Raw genomic sequence first — 19,354 nt, 5'->3', positions numbered from 1 at the left:
GCACAGCTATAAGGAAGAGAATTGGTGTTTGAAGTAAATTATTTCATACGTTACATCACACAGGTTTGCTCATTATTCTGCAACAGTAGCCATTTTCCATTGCATAAACATGCATGATTGGCCTAATTTATCAATCTGTTCGGATTTATTTATTTTTTCATATTTAATAATTCCTTTGTTAATGTCATTAAAATGAAACTACTGGGTTTCACAAAAGTTTCATTAAATTTGTTTGTTTAACTAAAAATATCAAACAAACCATTTAAACCTTACATGGAGTGTAGTCCATATATATATATATATATATATATATATATATATATATATATATATATATATATATATATATATATATATATGTATATATATATATGTATATGTGTATATATATATATATATATATATATATATATATATATATGTATATATATATATATATATATATGTATATGTGTGTGTATATATATATATATATATATATATATATATATATATATATATATATATATATATATATATATATAAGTGCAGTAACTAATCAGAATTTATATGATTAGTTAGTCTTCTTCATAAATTTACACACATTCAGGAGCACGGGTACAATATCAAAGTTTTTTTCTCCCAAAATTACAGAATTTTCATGAATTCCAAATATGGAACAAGTCTAAATGCTCATGAATGATTTGAGGTATGTTGTTCGTAGTTTACATATTGCATTGAATGATGGGATTAAAGAGGTGTACTGGATATTTTAATCTATGTATTTAACACCACATTGCAGTCCAACTGAACAATGCAGTGCATTCTGGGTAGTTTGTGAACGCTTGAGTACATTGTTTGTACACTACCTATTGTGGTGCATTATGGGATTATTTGGTGTGCGTCTCAACTCGGCTACAAGCCGTCCTAAATAGTATCCGAGATTAGAATTAGTTTGTCCCAATGACTATTTGTCCCAATGACAAATAATGACTATTTCCGGTAGATTTTCGAAGTGTGGATCCGTGGACACTTTTTCGGCTAATATTGTCCACGAGTCCTTGCGCGACGGAGGAGTAGTTTTGTGACGGTTTGCTTTGCCGAATTCAAGGACGCATTTTAGAGAGGTGTAAATAGAATGTGGAAAACTAAATCGAGGGAATGGTAAATTAAACTATATAGTATAAAATATATAAGGAATAATGAATGAGGAAAAGCTGAAATGCAACGAGGAGTTTGTTTACGGTGAACGGTGTGCTTAACTAGGCAACAACGTTCTCTTCCATTACATGACGTTAATATGTCCCAGTACTTGCATATTCTTTTGATACACACTTAAAAGTATGTACTTTTTCTTCACAAAATATATACAACCCCAATTCCAAAAACGTTGGGACGCTGTGTGAAATGTGAAGAAATGTAAATAAAAACAGAATGCAATGTTTTGCAAAATCTCATAAACCCATATGTTATTCGCAATAGAACATGGAAAACAAATCAAATGTTTAAACTGAGTAAATGTACCATTTTAAGAAAAGAAAAAGGTAATTTTTTATTTGAATTTGAATGTGAATATGGGCGGCTGTGGCTCAGGTGGTAGAGCGGATTGTCCACTAACTGTAGGGTTGCAGGTTCGATTCCTGGCCCACATGACTCCACATGCTGAAGTGTCATTGGGCCTGATGGCAAGTTAGTGCCTTGTGTGGCAGTTCTGCTACCATTGATGTGTGTGTGTGTGAATGAGACACAGTGTTAAGCATTTTGTAGAACTGCTAAGGTTAAAAAAAAAAAGTGCTATATAAGTGCAGGTCATTATTGAATTTCATGGCTGCAACATGTCTCAAAAAAGTTGGGGTTTATGAGATTTGCAAATCATTGTGTATTTATTTAGTGTCCCAACTTTTTTGGAATTGGGGTTTTGTGTGTGTATATATATATATATATATATATATATATATATATATATATATATATATATATATATATATATATATATATTTAGAGAGAGAGAGAGAGAGAGAGAGTGTAGGTGAATTGAGATGCAACACGGATATTTTTCACTATGGTTTTGGACGCCAATACAAAATGGCAGATGTCAAAAATAGTACACTATCCAGGTTGTCACTCTTCTCAGGGGACCGCCCACTCGGCTGTGATTGGTGGATTGGTGGCCATTCGCTGGCGGAGGCACAGTGTGGGCGGGGACATGAGCAGCAGGACAAACGCATGCGACTGTTTTTTGGACGGTTTGGTACATTTGGCCTTCCACACAGCCCAGCTCCTCCAGAAAAACACAAAGCAACGGGTGTAAGGTTCACTGAGAACACTGAGCAATCAGAATCACTGCTCCAGTGCACGCCGAGCGTCTACTCGACTTTTTAGGTAAGGCTTTGACTGATTGATGATCGCTAGCAAGCGCACTGATCTAATCTAATCACAATCAAGCATTAACCCGACGTCTGATCACGCCTCTTGACTTGTATCTCTGTCTGCTCATACAACGGGTGGCTGTGTAATATGATGATGAAGCTGTTCAGGCTGCCAGAGACATCATCTGTAGCTTTCTGTGTTGTACACAATCTGCAGTGCCACTGAAGTTGGTGCAGCTGTAATATACATAAACAACACCACTGAGGATAGATGTAGATTTATAAATGCATATATAGTGCAATTTCTCAACAAAGTTCTACATCGTGACGTCATTAGGTTCCTAGTCTAAATATGCACTATATGGCCAAAACCATGTGGACACCTGACCATCACAATCATATGTGCTTGTTGAACATCTCGTTCTAGATTCATTGCTCCTTTACTCTTATAATAACCTCCACTCTTCTGGGAAGGCTTTCCACTAGATTTTGGAACTGGCGTGAAGTTGGTTTGACGTTGGACGTTCGATATTCGCGGATATTAAGGGACCGTCTCGAAAGTTACACACGACATTGTTAAACACGATTCTAACTTCAATAGCATTTGAAGGGAATGACTTACCGTCTCATAACGAACTGGAAAGTGTTCATCTAGGTGTCAGGTATGACGCACACCTTTTTAGATTTTTTGATGTTTAACAAAATAAACTATTAAATCATATGTAAATGTTGCCATGTATTTCACTGCAGAATGGGCTCATACACAAAATATGCCATTATTTAAAACTCAATAGCATTTGAAGGGAATGGCGTACAGTCACACAACCAACTGTAAAGTGTTCATCTAGGTTTATTTTAGTTTATTTTAATAAATAGCAAAAATCTAAAAGGTGTGCGTCATTCCTGACACCTAGTCGAACACTTTACAGTTGGATGAGTGACTGTACATCATTCCCTTCGAATGCTATTGCGCTTTAAATCATGGTATATTTTGTGTATGGGCCCATTCGGTATTGAAATTCATATCTAATTTACATATGATTTAATAGCTTATTTTAATAAATATCAAAAATCTAAAAGGTGTGAGTTATACCTGACACCTAGATGAACACTTTACAGTTGGTTATATGACTGTACATCATTCCCTTCAAATGCTATTGAAGTTAGAAATGTTTTTAACAGTGTCGTATGTAACTTTAGAGACGGCCCCTTAATTTTCGCATATCTGCCAATATCCAACGTCAAACCAACTTTATGCCAGTTTGGAGCGTGCCTGTGGGGATTTGAGCTCATTCAGCCACAAGAGCATTAGTGAGATCAGGTACTGATGTTAGGTTGAGGAGGTCTGTGTTCCAGTTCATCCCAAAGGTGTTCAGTTGGGTTGAGGTCAGAGATCTGTGCAGGACACTCGAGTTCTTCCACTCCAACTTTGGCAAACCATGTTGGGGCATTGTCGTACTGGAGCAGGTTTGAGCGTCTTGGTTCCATCGAAGGGAAATTGTAATGCTACATCATGCAAAGACATTTTTATACAATTGTGTGCTTCAAACTTTGTGGTAACAGTTTGGAGAAGAACCACATATGAGTGTGATGGTCATGTGTCCACATAGTTTTGGCCATATAGTGTATATCAACATTTTATGAATTAATGAATTTATCCCTATCCAACAAAACATATACACTGTATGGCCAAAAGTATGTGGACACCTGACAGTCACACCCATATGTGGTTCTTCCCCAAACTGTTGCAACGAAGTTGGAAACCTGACGACAACAACACCTGACTTCAGTAATGGTTTTGAGGTTGAATGAGCAAATCATCTCTAGTTGATTTGCTTTTAATTCGATGTAGCATGCAGCTTGAGAAGAAAAACCTTGAGTGGAAAGCGTTGAATTCTCTAAAAGGAAATTTCACGTGAAATAGAAACTCATGCCCGATAGTAAACGTCATTAGTAAATATCATGCTAATATGTTTACCCAATGTACCTCAACAGGACACCATGACGGCAGAGGAGACGATTAACATAAAGGAAGCAGAGATCATCAAGCTCATCCTGGATTTCCTCAACTGCCGAAAGCTTCATATCAGCATGCTAGCGCTGGAGAAGGAGAGCGGTGTTATTAATGGTCTATACTCGGATGATATGCTCTTCCTCAGGTGGGTTTCAGCTTGCAGTTGATTGGATAAATAGGACCGGTGTTAAGAAACTGATACTCTCACTTTTCATTAAGTTCAAATGGGTAAAGCAGCAAACACCTGACTTCTGGAAAGCATACGTTTATGCTGGAATGCATTATATAACCTGCTTGTTACCACTGACGGTGACATTCTCATTTGTTTTCCATTCGTCCTAGGCAGCTGATATTAGATGGACAGTGGGAGGAGGTTCTTCAGTTCATTCAGCCACTGGAGAGTCTAGACAAATTTGACAGAAAGAGGTGAAGGAAAATAATTTCGGGTACACATAGTGGCACAAAATATCACCTATGTTATTGTCTTATGTGTGTTTCTGTCATCCCTAAAGGTTTCGTTACATCATTCTGAAACAGAGGTTCCTGGAAGCACTTTGTGTGAATAATGCCATATCTGCATCAGATGAGCCTCAAAATGTGAGTTTGTTTGTATGTCGGGTTGAGTATTATCATTGCAGTTTGTGGGGCAGTGGTAGCTTAACGGTTAAGGCTCTGGGTTACTCATTGGAAGGTCAGGGGTTCATGCCACCATTGGGCCCTTGAGCAAAACCCTTAGCCCTCTCTGCTCCAGGGGCACCGCATCATGGCTGACCCTGCGTTCTGACCCCAACTCCCTAACAAGCTGGGATATGCGAAACAAGAATTTCATTGTGCTGTAATGTATACGTGACAAATAAAGGCTTCTTCTTCTGATTTAGGAGTTAGAACTGTGATCTGACATCACATTGTTGAGACAAATAATGTGTCATTGTTGGCTAGTTTTGTTTGAAACACTCCATGGTCTGCAGTTAGTAAGGTTTCATAGAAAAGGAATATATGCGGATGTCAAAAACACAAAAGGGTGAAAAGAATTTTTTTGACCCTCAATATCCGGTGATATTCATTGATCAACTAAAAGATTTAGATGCTTCTGCTTCATCTTGTAGGATATGATGCGTACACTGTGTAGTAATACAGTACAGTACACTGGTGAATTTTATATACGAATGCTCTCCCTCCAGAATGTTTAATTTTAGCAACAAGAAAACTGGTTTGTTGTCAGAAGTGGAATGCTAGTCGCACCACCCACTGCTAAATGTTACTATGGCGACCAGTAGTAGGAACACCTACCGGCGACTTGCAGTGATAAAATCGCTGTATGTGTGAACGTACCTTTGTACCCGTCTAAGTTTTCTGTTCTAATGCCTATCTGAAGTTTGACAACAAAATGATTAGAATTGGCCCTTATAGCAACAAAATATTCTGTTTTATTTTATAGTCCGTAATGTCCTGCTGGTACAGTATGATGTTGTGCCTTTTACGAATAGCGAGTGTGGTAAACCGATCCAGTTCATTTTATACAATAGTGGACACTCTCACAAATAAGCTTTACAAAAAGTGGGATGTAGATTTCTATTTAACTTCCCAATGAGCGAGCCAGAGGCGACAGTGGAAAGGAGAATCTCCCTGAGTTGACATCAGGAAGAAACTTTGAGAGGACTAAAAATGGAGCCCATTCTCTGATCGAGCTAGTTTATGCACCTAACTTCCAGACAGCAGGACATTATAGTACTCCAACCTGGACTCGAGGTGATAAAACATGAACTAGTTTTTCTGCGATGTTTCTACAAATATATAAAGGTGATCAGATCAGTAATGTACCTAGCTCATGTTCATTGCATATGTGCCTTCTTACTCAGTGCTGATGGCATGTAATGAATGTGTCAATGAAGCAGGTATAATAATTAGCCAAATTAATGTGCAAATCTAGGGGGTGTTTTATTCAAATACATCAACCATTGGAGTGGGTCAAGACGGTGTTTCACCCTCAGATACAGTGTTTCTGCATAATGTCATTAAATACCTAGCCCTTTTATGACTTTTATTTACCTTCTGTTGCTTCAGCTTGAGCTAAGCATGCAAGAGGCAGTGAAGTGTCTGAATGCTCTGGAGGAGTTAAGCCCATCCAAAGAGGCCTATAGCAATCTGTGCCTGCTGTTGACACTCCCTCAGCTCACGCACCATGTTGAGTTCAAGGACTGGAACCCGAGTACAGCACGTGTACGCTGTTTTGAGGAGACATGCTCTTTGGTGGCCGAGTTCATTCCGGCTGACCGCAAGCTCAGCGAGGCGGGATTTCGGGCCGGCTCAGATCGCCTCTTCCAGCTGCTGGTTAAGGGTGTGCTGTATGAATGTTGTGTGGAGTTCTGCCAGAGCAAGGCGACAGGCGAGGAGATCGGTGAGGCCGAGGTACTGCTGGGCATTGATGTGCTATGTGGCAATGGCTGTGACGAACCCGACCTGAGCTTGATCTCTTGGCTGCGCAACCTTGCGTCTGCCACCTTTACATGCGCGTTTGAACAGAAGACACTCAATGTCCACGTGGACCAGCTGGTAAAACCAGCACGGGCAACCCACACTGATTTTCTTGTGCCGCTCCTTGCCAAGTTTTCACCTTCCCCAGCCTCACCACTGAGACGCCCTCAATCAGCGGAAGCTTACGTATCACGTTCCCTCAACCCAGCGCTAGATGGTCTGTCCTATGGCCTGGCAGGGAGGGAGAGGAAAACCACAGAAGATGATGGAAAAGATGCCGCTCTGATGTCACACTCTTTTGCTAACTTTGGCTTAAACTGCAGCCACAACGTAGTGGACAGTAACATCTTCATGGAGACACCAGACAGGTATGAAGCTTTGTTGGTTGAGAACATTTTGATTTAGTTTACATGACTTGCTCTCCTTGAAGTCACTCTACATCGTCAGTTGAGTTTTACTATGGAAAAGGTTCATATGCATTTTTGAGTCTCTCATTACGGAAGAAAATGTCGGTGCTTTGAGAATGATGAATGCGATGATTAGTGCCCTGCGTTGCGCTATGCTGACTGTTTTTCTCCAGCGGTTCTAGGTCACGCACACAAGAAGAGAAAACGAACACTTCAGTAGAGCCTAACACGCTCTGTCCCACTCAACCCCCTGAAAAGGATGGAGAACTTCCTGGTTCAGTTAAGATGACAGAGGTAATATTTCTGATCCTTTAAAAACAGGCCAGATTTCTTAACATTGCTATGGACTTTTATTGTCATTACTATAGCTTTTAAGGATTTCCAATCATTTCCAATTTGCATAGAATTGGAATTCTTCATGAGGATAAACATATAGGTATGCGTCTGTGCTTTTTTTCTGTGATATAATGATTGATGAACCTTTTTGTTCGGTTAAGTTTCATAATCTTTTTAAAGTTGTGGGGTTGATGTTTGTTGAAGTTTGAAATAGTTTCAAAGACTGACACCGGAGCTTTTTGGAAGGCAGTATGTTTGTCTCCTTACACTAACTGTGTGTATGTGTGTCCTCACGCTTGTAGGAGCAGCTGCAGGAGTTCCAGCGTCAGAGACTGCGTGTGCAGCATCACTTGGAGCAGAAGCAGCAGCATATGCAGCTCTACCAGCAGATGTTGCTAGAGGGAGGAGTGCAGCAAGCCAGTCAGGCCTCGGGTGCCGGCCAGCATAACCTCACACAGACCTTCCTCAGCAGGTCAGACCCGAACACTAACACACACGTGCTATGTTTAAACACTAACACACAGGTGAATAAAGAGTTAACATATGTTGTATTAGTGGTGAATAAAGAGCGAACAGATGTTGTGTTAGTAGGGAGTCCCATTAGTTGTTTCAGCATAGACTGTAAAAGAGGTCTGAATGTAACCAAGCCAGATGGTGGGAATTTTGCCTGTGGAGATGAACAACTGTGTTTTTGAATGGTGCTTGCCTTTAAGTTAAAGTATTTAAACATAAAACTCATTTCATAATGGTATAGTCCATCGTGGGTACAGCTCTTGGACTAAAGACAATGTAATCTAAACAACACAGTTTATGTTTCTCTAATTCTAGCTGCCGGCAGAGGAAATGAGCAAGTGGCCACCTCCTTGTGAGGTGAAGACATTGAGCTAAAGCAAGACTTGTTGGCCCTGGAGTGGTCGTTTAAGCTGAACTGGGTGGAATACTGGAAGGCAGAGATGGGGTTAATCATCAGAAAGAAATTCCTTAGCCTTTTCAGAGAAGAATTGCTCATTATTTGTATCTATTTCCATTATATATAGAATCTGGTCAGAATCCTTTAATTAGCCTATGAGGGATGGTAGCTAAATCAGAAGACTTGGATTTCCCAGAATGGAAATCTTCTTAAGGGTCATGTAGGAAGTACACTACTGGAGTAATGACCTGCTACTGGAGTACACTACTGGAGTAATGACCTGCTACTGGAGTAATGACCTGCTACTGGAGTAATGACCTGCTACTGGAGTACACTACTGGAGTAATGACCTGCTACTGGAGTACACTACTGGAGTAATGACCTGCTACTGGAGTACACTACTGGAGTAATGACCTGCTACTGGAGTACACTACTGGAGTAATGACCTGCTACTGGAGTAATGACCTGCTACTGGAGTAATGACCTGCTACTGGAGTACACTACTGGAGTAATGACCTGCTACTGGAGTAATGACCTGCTACTGGAGTACACTACTGGAGTAATGACCTGCTACTGGAGTACACTACTGGAGTAATGACCTGCTACTGGAGTAATGACCTGCTACTGGAGTACACTACTGGAGTAATGACCTGCTACTGGAGTACACTACTGGAGTAATGACCTGCTTACACAGATACTAGTCCAGGCTCTTGTTATCTCAAAACTGGACTACTGCAACTCACTACTTTCGGGCCTCCCGGCCAGCTCCATCAAGCCCCTTCAGATGATTCAGAATGCTGCAGCGCACCTTGTCATCATCCAGCCCAAGAGAACCCATGTCACACCCCTCTTCATCTCCCTCCACTGGCTTCCTGTAGCAAGGCCTTCAAATTCAAGGCCTTGATGCTCACCTACAAGACCTTGTCTGGTACAGCACCCTCCTACCTCAACTCTCTCCTGAAGGCCTACGTTCCCTCACGCAATCTGCGATTGATTAGCGACCGATGTTTAGTAGTTCCCATTCAGCGTGGCGCAAGGTCCCTTTCCAGAACCTTCACACTAACTGTTCCTCAGTGGTGGAATGAACTTCCAACCTCAATCCGGACCACAGAATCTTTCACCATCTTCAAAAAACAGCTAAAGACCCACCTCTTCCGTGAACACCTAACCAACCCATAAAAAAAAAAAAAAATTGCATTTACACCTCTACTCTGCGCACTTTGCTTCTTCTGGAACTCAATTAACGGATCTTGTATGGTAGCACTACTTGTATTGTTCTCTGCTTGATATATCGCTTTGCTTGTATTTTTCTCATTTGTAAGTCGCTTTGGATAAAAGTGTCTGCTAAGTGAATAAATGTCAATGTAATGTAATGTACTGGAGTACACTACTGGAGTAATGACCTACTACTTGGTATAGTATGAGGATAGGGATGTGTGCCAAGTACTGGAGACTTAGCAATTAGGAGCAAGTAATTCCATGCTGCCTGTCCTCAGTATTACTTTAAAGATAAAATTATTATAATTATAAAATTATTTATATGAAACATTCATATAAATGAATAAATTGCAGGCTTGCTAGCATGCAAATACACTGACCACTTTAATAGGAACAGCTGTACACCTACACATTCATGCTGCTATCCTATCAGCCAGTCATGTGGCAGCAGCACAATGCATGTAATCATGCAGATACAGGTCAAGCGCTTCCGTTAATGTTTACATTTAAAATCAGAATGGGGGAAAATGTGATCTCTGTGACTTTGGCAGTTTGCTTTAAGTTTACCTGCTGACCTCCTGAGATTTTCATGCACAGCATGTGTCTCTAGAGTTTACACAGAATGGTGTAAAAAACGTAATAAACGTAGAGGCAGTCCTGCAGGTGGAAATGCCTTGCTGATGAGAGCGATCAGAAGAGAATGGCCAGACTAGCTATAGTAACTCAAATAACCACTATACAATCATGTTGAGCAGAAATGCAACACAGAACAAGTTGAACCTTGAGGCAGATTTGTTACACCATCAGAAGACCACATCCTATTCTGCTTCTGTCAGCCATGAACAGGAAACGGAGGCTGCTGTGGGCACAGACTCATGGAAACTGGACAGTTGAAGACTGGAATTGAGTTAGCTAGATGTGACTTAACCAAATCTGCAGGTCTGGGATTTGGATAATTCAACATGGAATTGATCTGTGGTGTTTGCTAACATCAGCGGATTAGCTCTCCATCACTGGTTGGCTGTGTGAAGCCAGACTTCTTGCAGCATATTGACAAATGGCAAATCTGAGATGCCATATAAGTCTGAAGCCTTCTGCCAAATCAAGACTCGTAACTCTGACCATTAATTAGTATTTCCATGACTGGATGCTGCTTTAAATCTTAATAAGCTGTGGACAAGCTTATTTATTTATTTACACATGTGCTTAAGCCACATGTAAGTAAGTAAGTAAGTAAATAAATAAATAAATAAATAAATAAATTTATGCCATGCCATAAGAATTGTTGGAGCAGTTATTGATCATTCAGCTCTGAGTGTGTGAACTGTGATATTGTGCAAAGATTTAGGTATTGCTTGGATGGTGGGAAATGTGGCACTAAAACCTCTTGAAATATATTTAATGCTATTTTAATACCTATTACAATAAGTAAAAAATGTTTGAAACATTTTTTTATTGATTTATATAATGGATCCCACTTCCATTTTGCATGCTGTTGGGATGTACAGGTCCATCCAAAAGCTGGAGGAGCTGAATGTAGGGATGGAAGACCTAGGGGAGAACATGCAAGCCTTGGCCCAGCAGTTTAATGGCTCACAGTCAGAAGCACAGCGCACACATACACCGGAGTCTGACGGAACAGGCAAAAGCAAAACTGGTGTGACGAGCAGCACCCCTCAGAGAGGAGGCATTCGGGGCATGCCTTCACTTGATGAGTCCCCAGTGATGGTCAGCCAAAGGTGAGGGGACTTTTAATCGTCTTTGGTTCTCGAAAAACCTTAAACATATGATTATAATTAACAGTAAAATTTCAGAATGCTGTTACTCTTTAGTGATGAATAGCAAAGCAGAAGGACCTTCAAACAGGATTTCTACCCTGATAATTATATGACCACTGGTATGACAATAGTGTGTTTCAGGATGACCAGCCCAAGTCCCCATTCATAGCAGTGCACGTACTGGAAGACACACAAGCTGTGCGTGCTGTCGCATTTCATCCTTTTGGAAAACTCTATGCTATCGGCTCTAATTCCAAAACCTTGCGTGTCTGCATGTACCCACAGGACCTTAGTGCCAGGTATTGAATTAAGATGATGAGTTTCTGTGCATTATAAAGCATTTACAAGGACATATTATTATCCATCTGGCCAGTGATTTCAATAAGAACATAGCAATGAGAGGAAACAGAATCTAAAGCATGACAGTGTGTGACACCCTGGTGTTTGTTTATAAATGGTTACCAGAAATGACGGAACATAGCGCAGCTACCATTCATAGGCAGCAAAGCAACAACAATTTTTGATAGATGCATGAAAATGTAAAATGTCTTTATGTACTTGTGAACTTCGAGTTGCATTATAAACTCAGTTGCTGTATATTTAATAGGCAGCAACCCTAGAGAACATTTTATTCAAAAGCACAGTTGAAGTAAATAATAATAATAATAATAATAATAATAATAATAATAATAATAATAACCACAACTCAAAGGTGGAATTATGCAAAATGATGCTTTAAAATATTGTGTATTATCTCACAGTGCAGAAAGCCCAGTGAGGCAGCCTGAAGTCTGCTTCAAACGCAACAAGCACCACAAAGGTTCCATCTACTGTGTGGCTTGGAGTCCATGTGGCCAACTTCTTGCTACAGGCTCCAATGACAAATTCGTGAAAGTCCTGCCTTTCAATGCCGAGACCTGCAACGCTACAGGTGAAAATGGCAAAACTCAAGAGTGTTGCTTAGATATTTTTCACTTATGTCGTGGGGGGAATAATAATGCTTTTCCACTTGACAGAAGAGTACAATTCAGAAAATGAACCAAAATCCCACGTACTGTCGCTATTCCTAGTGCAGAGTGAGACATAGCATAGTCATGTACTTGTTCTAAACTTGTTTACCCTTTTTGTCCAAACACAATGAACACCGAGTCATGACATATGGGTAATGTTAAAAATAGTGCAGTCTCTGAGTCGGAAAAGCCGTAATTTATGTCCTTTTCCTAGTGGCTTTAGGAGGAACGTACCGTTTTTTTGTTCAAAATTTATTGTTTCAGATTTTGTGTGTTTGTTTACCACAGTAATGTTTTTTGTCAGCAATATTTCTTACTTATCATCTGCAATCATTAACTAATAGTATTGTACACCATACCTAGGAATATGGACCATTTGGTATTTAGCTACAGAAAATTCACTATTCCTTGTGTTTTTGTTTCATTTTAGCTTTTTAAGCTTCAGACATCTTATTGAAGGGAGATTGCAAGTTTTTGTACAAATTTCTGTATAAATATGACCTAGAACATTCAGATTTTCAAGTCCTAACAGTAGATAAAGAGAACCCAATTAATCAAACGAGACAAAAAATTATACTTGGTCATTTATTTATGGAAAATGATCCAATATTACATATCCGTGAGTGGAAAAAGTATGTGACCCTTTGCTTTCAGTATCTGGTGTGACCCCCTTGTGCAGCAATAACTGCAACTAAACGTTTGGGGTAACTGTTGATGAGTCCTGCACATCGGCTTGGAGGAATTTTATCCCGTTCCTCAGTACAGAACAGCTCCAACTCTGGGATGTTGGTGGGTTTCATCACATGAACTGCTTGCTTCAGGTCCTTCCACAGCATTTCTATTGGATTAAGCTCAGGACTTTGACTTGGCCATTCCAAAACATTAATTTTATTCTTCTTTAACCATTTTTCAGTAGAACGACTTGTGTGTTAGGGTCATTGTCTTGCTGTGTGACCTACTTTCTCTTAAGATTCAGTTCACAGACAGATGTCCTGACATTTTCCTTTAGAATTTGATGGTATAATTCAAAATTCATTGTTTCGCCAGTGATCTGGCTTGTCCACATGATCTTTAGCAAACTGCAGATGGACAGCAATGATCTTTTTGGAGAGCAGTGGCTTTCCCATTGCAACCCTGCAATGTACACCATTGTTGTTCAGTGTTCTCTTGATGGTGGACTCAGGAACATTAACATTAGCCAGTGTGAGAGAGGCCTTCAGTTGCTTAGAAGTTACCCTCGGTTACTTTGTGACTTCGTGGACTATTATACGTCTTGCTCTCGGAGTGATCTTTGTTGGTCAAACACTCCTGGGGAGTGTAACAATGGTCTTGAATTTCCTCCATTTGTACACAATCTGTCTGACTGTGGATTGGTGGAGTCCAAACTCTTTAGAGATGGTTTTGTAGCCTTTTTACCGGCCTGATGAGCATCAACAACTCTTTTTCTGAAGTCCTCAGAAATCTCCTTTGTTCGTGCCATGATATACTTCCACAAAAACAGGTGTTGTGAAGACCACACTCTGATAGATCCTCGTTCTTTAAATAAAACATGGTGCTCACTTACACCCGATTGCCGTCCCACTGATTGAAAACCCCTTGACTCTAATTTCACCTTCAAATTAACTGCTAATCTTAGAGGTGCACATACTTTTGCCACTTACATATATGTAATATTGGATCATTTTCCTCAATAATAAATGACCATATATGACCAATATTTTTGTCTCATTTGTTTGATTGGATTCTCTTTGTCTACTTTTAGGACTTGTTTTAGGTCATATTTATGCAGAAATATAGACAATTCTAAAGGGTTCACAAACTTTTAAGCACCACTGTATGCAGAAGAGGGCTGATAGCATGTTCCTCTGAGTGTGTTACGCTTCCCTGTGGTGCAGAAGAGAAGCAGTTAGAAAAGATGTGGTTTGCTGGTTTCACTGGTCTCTGAGAAAGCTTGGCCTTCACTCTCCCTTTTTGGTAGATTTTTGTATGATATGGTAGAGCAGTCTGATGGGTAGGAAATTGAAAGAAAATCCAGGGGACAAACTTAAAGATTTCTTTATTGCCACAACAGCTCAGTCAATGAAAGACAATAAACTAAACAATAAAGTGCAGTACAAGACACCACTGTTTTTAAAATTTTTTTTTACTAACTGTAATTTAAGTATTGGCTTTGTTTTGCTCGCTTCCTGCTATCATGATATACTACCTGCCTCACCCTGTGAAAGAAACAAATGACATTAAAAATGTAATGTACAAATTTGAATGTTACATGTAATATTCACATTTTTTATTTTTAAAAAAATTAAATAGCTTTGTTGGTGCATTTGTGAAATTGGTATTTTTTATATATATATATATATATATATATATATATATATATATATATATATATATATATATATATATATATATATATATATATGCTCTATTTAGCTCACAATCTTCTGACAGCTTCTCTTAATTTCACTGGCAGTGTTGTGTGATGGGGGAAACAGACACTGATACTCAACACAGAAAACAGATAGTCCTGATTTCCTGATGTTTTGCTGTGTGGCACTGACCACTGTAGCAGCCACTGTTTTCACTGCAGACCCTGTTCAATATGGTGTGTGTTTGTATGCACACAGGGCCAGATCTGGAGTTCAGCATGCATGATGGGACCATTCGTGACCTGGCATTCATGGAGGGTCCAGATAGTGGTGGAGCCATCCTTATTAGTGCTGGAGCAGGAGACTGCAGCATCTATACGACCGACTGCCAAAGAGGACTAGGCCTACATGCACTCAGTGGACATACAGGTATACATACACATGCACATGCACATTCAAGTTCAAGTTGAACTTGAACATTTGCAGTGTTCATATATTATAGCAGTAATACTTTCATATTTTCTGGCTAAACAAATGACGGCTAAACATAAGTCGTGTGTATTATTAGGACACATCCTCTCCCTCTATACATGGGGTGGTTGGATGGTAGCATCTGGCTCACAGGATGAGACTGTGCGTTTCTGGGACTTGCGTGTGCCTAGCTGTGTGAAAGTGGTCAGGAGTGCCCTGCATGGTCCTGGTGGGTTGTATTTAATAGAATTGTTTTGTATTTCCAGTTTGATGCCAGACAATGAATACATATAATTATAAATTATACAGTGCATCAGTGGTGGCAAGTGAATTGAATGTGATGAGAGTGATTTGGTTCTCAAGGAAGTGCAGTGGCCTCAGTGGCAGTGGACCCGACCGGGCGGCTCCTGGCTGCAGGGTTGGAGGACAGCCGCTGTATGCTGTACGACATCAGAGGAGGACGAACAGTTCAGGCATACAACCCTCACACCAGCGACATTCGCTCTGTCCGATTCTCTCCTGGAGCTCACTACCTGCTCACCGGCTCCTACGACAGCAAAGTCATGATTACTGATCTTCAAGGTAGGCCAGATGTCACTGACATTCACATTCGCCTGGTTTCCCACTGAAGCTAAGCAGGGTTGAGCCTGGGGAAAACTAAGGTTGCTGTTGGAAGTGGTATTAGTGAGGCCAGCAGGGGGCGCTCACCCTGTGGTCCGTGTGGCGACTAATACCCCCAGTATAATGACGGGGACACTATACTGTAAAAACAGCACCGTTTTTCGGATGAGACGTTAAACTGAGGTCCTGACTCTCTGTGGTCATAAAAAATCCCAGGACACTTATTGTAAAAGGGTAGGAGTATAACCCCGGTGTCCTGCCGAAATACCCACATTGGCCCTTCTCTATCACCCCCTAATAATCCGCATCTCTGAATTGGCTCCATCACTCTCTCCTCTCCACTAATAACTAGTTTGTGGTGTAGTTCTGGCGCACTATGGCTGCCGTCGCATCATCCTCAGATTGAGGAGATCCCCCGCCCCCATACTATGTAAAGTGCTTTGAGTGTCAAGAAAAGCGCTATGTAAACTGTAACTAACACTTGACATTGAAAGGTCTGTAATTTGGTCAAGTATGAAAAGGTTTTCATATGTGAGTGTGGTCCAGCAAAACAGTCTCTGTTCCTCATGAAAACTGTGGTCTGTGTAATAGTGATCCATGTGCATGAACAGGCACTGGTTTGGTTTAACTGGTTTGGTTTGGTTCCTGTTTTAAGGTACATTATGACAGAGGTGACATGCAGGGTGTGCATGTGCTGATGACCTTTAATACACACCCATCACGATTTTCCAGCTTATTATAAAAGTCATTGTTGATTTTTTCAGACACTGAGTATTTCCTTAGTTGAAATTAACTGCCTGTAAACATTCATGACATGGCTGTTGAATAAACTGACTTATAGTATGTAAAATAATAATAATAATAATAATAATAATATTTTTTTAAAAGTGTAAATGTAAAAAAAATTACGCTACATATTACTACATTACATACTAATAAAAACTGTGTCAGTATTTATGTTTGGGCTTCAATTAAGAATATATTTATTTATTTACAAATTGCCTTGTGCTTCAGTTCCGTTCAGCACACCTAAATTTATATTTCTAGTTTATACCTGAAATATACAGTCCTTAAATATTTCAGCAGTAACACCGTTATTATTAGTTTAGCTGTCTACCACAGTATATTGCAGTTGAGCTTGAATAATGAATGAGTGCAGATTACAGCCTTTCATCTTTAATTTAACAGTATTTCCATCCAAAGGCAGTTGAAATGCCAAAGTAAGGCCTTTGTATTAGTAATCTCTCAATAGGTAGTCCAAAGAGCTGTCATTGCAAATGAAGCAAGGCATCATTAGGCTGAACAATAAAAAAAAAAAAACATTAGGTGTGGCCAAATCGATTATTTGGTATGTTGTTAAAAAGAAAGAATGCACTGGTGAGCTCAGTACAACCAAAAGGCCCGGAAGACCATGGAAAACAACTATGGTGGAAGACAGAAGAATTCTTTCTCAGTTGGCCAGATCAAGAACCCCACAAGATGTAAACCATTGCTAATCCTCAGTAACATGATGACCAGAGTTTTATTAAAAACATCTTTAAAAAAAAAACAATTTTTTTTAAAGGCTGTACAGTTCTGGAGCAACATCCTATGGACATGGAATATCCTTGTACCAGAATTATGGGAAGCGAAGAATATTGAGAAGGGAAGAAACGGCTCACGATCCAAAGCTTACCACCTAATCCTATGGTTTGGGTGTGTATGGAGCTGCTTCCATTGTATTTATTGATAATGTGACTGCTCATAAAGGCGGCAGGATGAATTCTAAAGCGTATCGGGTTACATCATCTGCTCAGATTCAGCCAAATGCTTCAAAACTCACTGGGACTTCTGTAATGGCCAAGTCAATCACCTGACCTGAATCCAACTGAGCATACATTTCACTTGCTGAAAGCAAAACTGAACACAAAACGCTCCAGGAACTGAAGACATCTTCAGTAAAGACCTGGCAGAGCAGCAATAGGGAAGACAGGTAGCATCTGTTGATTTCTATTGGCTCCAGACTTCAGACAGTCATTGACTGCAAAGTATTTGCAACCAGTTATTTAAAATTACAGTTTAACTTGATTATTTATTTTAGTTTGTCCAATTACATTTGGCCCAGTAAAAAAGGGGGGCACGTACTGTATATATAGTGCTGTAATTCCTACACCGCTTTATTCTGTGTTAATAATGATAATTGGAATTTTGGAAAATTGGAATAGCATCATAATTCAGTCATTTAACCCTCCAGTATGTGGAAAGCATGTCTAAATCCTTATGCCTTACTGTTGGAACTTGATCTTTTGTTCCCAGGAGATCTAACAAAACCACTACCAGTAATGGTGGCTGGTGAACACAAGGACAAAGTGATCCAATGCCGTTGGCACACAAGAGACATTTCTTTCCTGTCTTCTTCTGCAGACAAGACTGTTACACTATGGGCACACCACCCATAACGTTTCTCAGAACTAGTTGTACCAGAAAAAGCACAAAGCAAACACTTCCCTCTAATACTTCATTACCTGGCATCATTCATGCAAAAGAACTATTTATTATTTATAATTTAAAGTTATTTATAAATTACTTTTTGTAAAATAAGGGTTGGTCCTGCATGTTAGCTGCTAATTTAGGAAAGACAACTCTGCCAACTAATAAGAAGTGCTGAATGTGTATTGAACAGAGTACAGAGCTACCATTTCAGTTATAATGCAAAACAGAGGTTTGATTCTGAATGTATAGACTATTTTGTGCCTTGAGTTGGGTAATCCATAGTTAGGCTAATGAATGTCATAATATTTCTTGGCATGAAATTGGGCTAAACAGTCATAAAACCTACTGCTTGTCACATATATGCAGTATAATTACTCTGTTGAATATTTGGCATGCTGCAAATATTGACTAATTTTAGCACAGGCTCCTCATAGAACAGATTTAATGCAAAACGTTGGCATGTATGTTCGGATAAAATGCGAAAATATGATACATTTGTCTTCTTTAAGTATATATGTGTGTGTGTGTGTGTGTGTGTGTGTGTATGTTGATGGTATTTTATGCTATATTTATTTTTGTTCACTCTATTTGCACTTTAATGACTCCTGTGAAGCACCTTGTACTAAATGTGTTTGAAATGTGTATTTGCTCATTGAAACCAAGCATTTAAATATTGACAATAAATATACTATAAAAGAGCTTGTTCTTCAAAATCTGATGTTCAGGGCATTTTTCGAATGCTGTGCTATGTTGCTATGTGTGTTTTGCATTGTGTCTGTTTGGAGAATGTGATTTCTTAAAGGAGATCTGTTATGCAAAATTCACTTTTAAATGGTGTTGGCAGAGTGTGTACACAACCACCCTATAATGCTAAAAATCCACCCACTCCTTTAAATTTTTAAAAAAAAAAATATATATATATATT

The 19,354-nt window shown here is 39.5% G+C and overlaps 1 protein-coding gene across 1 annotated transcript; it reads left to right on the top strand.

The window, feature by feature from the left end:
* Positions 1-2,185: 2,185 nt before the first annotated feature.
* On the top strand, positions 2,186-19,128 carry wdr47b (WD repeat domain 47b). Its single transcript, XM_017478634.3, has 14 exons — positions 2,186-2,361; positions 4,344-4,507; positions 4,705-4,788; positions 4,875-4,959; positions 6,427-7,205; positions 7,418-7,538; positions 7,883-8,052; positions 11,217-11,447; positions 11,618-11,785; positions 12,248-12,417; positions 15,124-15,294; positions 15,434-15,565; positions 15,700-15,918; positions 18,253-19,128. The coding sequence occupies exons 2-14, from the start codon at positions 4,350-4,352 to the stop codon at positions 18,393-18,395; spliced, it is 2,631 nt and encodes an 876-aa protein (XP_017334123.1). The 5' UTR covers positions 2,186-2,361; positions 4,344-4,349; the 3' UTR covers positions 18,396-19,128.
* The last annotated feature ends 226 nt before the right edge of the window (positions 19,129-19,354 follow it).

Source organism: Ictalurus punctatus, chromosome 10 (assembly GCF_001660625.3).
Source record: "Ictalurus punctatus breed USDA103 chromosome 10, Coco_2.0, whole genome shotgun sequence".
Lineage (NCBI taxonomy): Eukaryota > Metazoa > Chordata > Actinopteri > Siluriformes > Ictaluridae > Ictalurus > Ictalurus punctatus.
The sequence above is the reverse complement of the archived record's forward strand: the minus strand, read 5'-3'. Positions and strand labels throughout refer to the sequence as shown.